We start from the raw sequence: 4069 nt of genomic DNA on the forward strand, positions 1-4069 counted from the left end.
CCCCCACCCCCACCCCCGGGGCTCCAGCACGGCGCTGCTGACGGAACGCGGCCCCGGGAGGACGAAGGTTGGGGTTCGGGGCCGGGCTCCCAGCGCAGCCCCCGCGCCCCGAGAGGATTCCCCCCCACACACACACACACCCCGCCGGGGACGGCCGGAGGAGGAGGCCTGGCTGCGGCAGCGGGGCCTGGGCGGGGGTCGGGCCCGGCTTGAGAGCGGGGACGAACCCCGGGGCGGCGGCGAAACGGGGAAGACGGGGCGGGACCGGGCGGGACCCGCCGCCTCCCCCCTTCCTCGTCCCGGTGCCGCGGGGGACGCGCGGGGTCCCGGCGTTACCTGCGAGCTGGGAGCGGCGCCGGCCCCGCCCCACCTGGGCCAGGTGCGCCCACGTGACCATCCCGACGGGGCGCCGCGAGGGACACGGCAGCGCGAAGCGGGGTGCGGCCCCGCCCCGACGGGAGCCACTGCCGGCACCGCGCGGTGCCACCCGGCCACCGTCCCCTGTCCTCCGGGTCCGTGTCCCCGGCGGTCTCCGTCTCAAGCAGCCCTCCTCGATCCCCGCTGACCTCAAAGATGCTTGTCGTCGAAGGTCCCCGTCCCCGGGGGTCTGTATCTCAAGCAGCCCTCGTCCCCCGCTGTCCCCAATGATCCTTGTCCCTGTCCCCAAGAGCGCATCTCAAACGGCACTCGCACTCCGAGACCCGCTCCGAGGGTCTGTATCTCAAACAGCCCTCATACCCTGTCCCCGAGGTCCCTGCCCCCAAAGGTCTCTGACCCAAGCGGCCCTCGTCCCCTGCTGTCCCCAGTGATCCTTGTCCCCAAAAGTCCCCGTCCCTGAGAGTCTGTATCTCAAGCAGCCCTCGTCTCCTGTCCTCGGGGGTCTGTATCTCAAACAGAACTCACCCCCTGTCCCCGAGGATCCTTGTCCCCAAGGGTCTCTGTCTCAAGCATGGCCTCGTCTGCTGCCATCCCCAAGAATCCTTGTCACCAAAGGTCCCCATCCCTGAGAATCTGTATCTCAGACAACACTTGTCCACTGCCCCCGAGGATCCTTGTCCCTGTAGGCCCTTTTCCCAGGGATCCCTGTCACCAAGGCTCTGCCTCAAGCAGCCCTCATCCCCTGTCGCTGAGGGTCCTTGTCCCTGTAGATCCCTGTCCCCGAGGGTCTGTATCTCAAACAGCACTTGTCCCCTCTCTCCGGGGATCCTTGTCCCCAAAGGTCCCTGTCCCCAAGGGTCTCTGTCTCAAGCAGCCCTCGTCCCCTGTTGCCAAGGGTTACTGTCCCCAAGAATCCCCACCAAGGATCCCCACCAAGGATCCCCACCATTCCCAAGTTCCTTTTGTCCCAAGGATCTTCACTTCAAAGCATCCCTGTCCCTGTGGATAGCTGTCTGTGGGTTTCTGTCACAAAGCACTCCTGCCCTCAGAGATTCCCAGCTCTGAGGTCCCTGTCCCCAAGGCTCTGTGTCTCAAACAGCCCAAGGATCACTGTCCCTTCAGTATCCCAGCCATTCCCAGTAACCCCCAGTATCACAGCCAGCCCTTCCCAGAATCTTCCCAGTATCCCAGCTGATTCTTCCCAGTATCGCCTTGGTATCCCAGCCAGCCCTTCCTAATAATCTCTAGTATCCCATCCAACCCCTCCCAGTATCCCCAGTATCCTACTCAGCCCCTTGGAGTATCCCATCCATCCCCTCCCAGTACTCACTCAGTATCCCATCCATCCCCTCCCAGTATCCCCCCAGTACCTCCCTAGTATCCCACCCATCCTCTCCCACTACTCCCCAGTATCTCACCCATCCCTTCCTAGTACCCCCCCAGTATCCCACCCAGCCCCTCCCAGTATTCCCCAGTATCCCACTCATCCTCTTCCAGTACCTTCCAGTATTTCATCCAACCCCTCCCAGTACCCCCAGCATCTCATTCAGCCCCTCCCAGGACATTCCAGTATCCCATCCATCCCTTCCCAGTATCTCCTCAGTATCCCATCCATCTCCTCCCACTACCCCCCCAGTATCCCATCCACCCCCTCCCAGTATCTTCCCAGTATCCCACCCATCCCTTCCCAGCACCCCCACCAGCCGCGTCCCCCCCGCCCCATCTCCGTGCGGGCACCGCTCCACCCCTCCCCGCTCCGGTGCCGCCCCCCGGGGCCGAGCCTCCCGGTGCCGCCCCGCCCCGCCGCTCTACCCGCACCGCGACGCTCCCCGAGCCCGTCCCCTCCCCATGGCGACGGCGGACGCAGCGGCCCCGGCCCCGGCAGACGAGCGGCGCCCGGAGCGCTCCGGCAGCAGCGCCGGCACGGCGGCGAGCGGAGGAGCGGCAGCGACAGCATCGGGACGAGGAGCAGCGGCGGGAGGAAGAGGAGGAGGAGGAGGAGGAGGAGGAGGCGGCAGCTCGCTGGAGCTGGCGGCGGCGCGGCGGCGCCTGGTGGCTGCGGAGTGCCGGCGGCGGGCGGCGGCGGAGCTGGAGGGCCGCGTGGTGCAGGTGCACTGCGCGCTGCGGCACGCCGAGCTGCGCCTGGCCGCCCGCGCCGAGGCGCTGAGCCGGCTGGGGAGCGGCGTGGCACAGGCTCAGCTGGCGCTGGCGGCTCAGGGGCAGCGTCTGCAGAAGGAGCTCCGCCGCCGACCTCGCCCCCGGCCCGGGGCTCTGCTGGCTGCGGCCCGAGCGCTCCGCAGCTGCGTGCCCTGGGCGTCGGGGAGAGCGCGGCGTTCCTCCGTGCCCACCCCCGGCCGGAGGCTGCCCGCTGCCCCCCGCAGCCCCGCGTAGAAAGGGGGCGGGGGGAGTTCCGGGGAAGGGTTGGGGTGCCGCGGGATTGGGAGGCTTCGTGGGAACGCTGTGGGTTTGGGGACCCAGTGGCGTCTGGGGGTCTGGAGGGGGGTTTGAAGGGCTGTGGGGCTGTGGGTGTGAGAGATGTCATGGGAACGCTGTGGGTTTGGGGGTCCTACAGGGCATAGGGGGACCCAGCAGGGTCTGGGGACCGTGAAGGTGCCTGATGGGTCGGGGTGCTGTGAGTTGGGGGGTGTTAGGGAGCTCCTGTGGGGTTCCGGGGGTCCTGAAAGGCTTGCTCTGGTGGGAAGGACCCTGCAGGGTCAGGGGGAGCCCATGGAGTGAGAGGCACCCAGCAGGGTCTGGAGTCCTTAGGGGTGGCTTAATGGGGAGGGGGCTGGGATTCTTGGAGTTCCTTAAGGGACTCGGTGGAAGTGGGGCTCTCTAGGGGACCTAACAGGGTCTGGAACCTTGGGGTGCCCTGAAGAATGGGGGTGAAGGGGTCCCTGGGGGACTCCGTGGGGTTTGGGATGCTTGAAGGACGCGGCAGGGTCTCGGTCCTTGAGTGCGTGGAGGGGGGACCCAGCAGGTCTGGGAACTTCTGCGGGGTTGGGGGACCTTGCAGGGCCGGGGTCCCTGGAGGATCACAGGGTCTGGGGGCGATAAAGGGGATCCTGCTGTCGGCACCCCCTGGAAGCAGCAGCCGCAATGGGGCCGGGCCCCTTCCCCAACTGAGCCTCACACCGGGGCTCGAGTGCTGGCATTCAAACCTGAGGGGGCTGGGGGTCACCCCACACCCACCAGCCCCAGGTGGCGGCTTGAGCTTTGGACTGTGCGTCCTGGGAGGGCTGGGAGCAAAGAGGACCGGTCCTTGCCGTGACATTGACCCTACGTGGATCCCGCTGGGCTCAGCAGGACGCCTGGGACCGCTCTGCTTGCCATCAGGCGGACGATGCTCAGAGCTGGAAGCACGGGGACACGTTGAGCAAGCGTCCTTCGGGCACCCCAATGTCACCCTGCAGCGGAGCGCGTCCTTGTGGGCTCAGGGCCGGAGCAGAAGGCTTCTACGGGACCGCTGTCCCCCCCCTGCCCTGAGCCGGCCTTGGGACGGGGGGTTTGGGCACAGCAGCATCGTCCCCGTGCCGCCGGGAGCGCTGCCAGCCGCAGACCGGGGCTTTGCTTCTCCGCACCGCGCTTCCGTCCGCAGCGGCTTTCCTCGGAGGCTGCACCAATCCTGCTGGAAGACCGACAGCTCAGCTTTCGCGTTGCTTTTTTTGATGATGATGATTTTTTTTTTTTT

The 4069-nt window shown here is 66.9% G+C and overlaps 2 protein-coding genes across 3 annotated transcripts in view; one reads left to right on the top strand and one right to left on the bottom strand.

The window, feature by feature from the left end:
- Positions 1-529, bottom strand: part of KDF1 (keratinocyte differentiation factor 1) — a 7898-nt gene extending 7369 nt beyond the window's left edge. Inside the window, exon 1 of one of the 2 annotated variants that reach the window (XM_021375591.1) lies at positions 337-529. The gene's annotated coding sequence lies outside the window, so the exon portion shown is untranslated. The other variant, XM_021375593.1, reaches the window with a different exon arrangement.
- TRNP1 (TMF1-regulated nuclear protein 1) lies at positions 2178-4063 on the top strand. Its single transcript, XM_021375678.1, has one exon. It carries the CDS (start codon positions 2227-2229, stop codon positions 2767-2769), a length of 543 nt encoding a protein of 180 aa, XP_021231353.1. The 5' UTR covers positions 2178-2226; the 3' UTR covers positions 2770-4063.

The sequence above is a fragment of the Numida meleagris genome, chromosome 22 (assembly GCF_002078875.1).
Source record: "Numida meleagris isolate 19003 breed g44 Domestic line chromosome 22, NumMel1.0, whole genome shotgun sequence".
NCBI lineage: Eukaryota > Metazoa > Chordata > Aves > Galliformes > Numididae > Numida > Numida meleagris.

Excerpts from the sequence above, each read along its gene's own strand:
- TRNP1 (XM_021375678.1), top strand. The coding sequence starts at position 2,227 with ATGGCGACGGCGGACGCAGCGGCCCCGGCCCCGGCAGACGAGCGGCGC.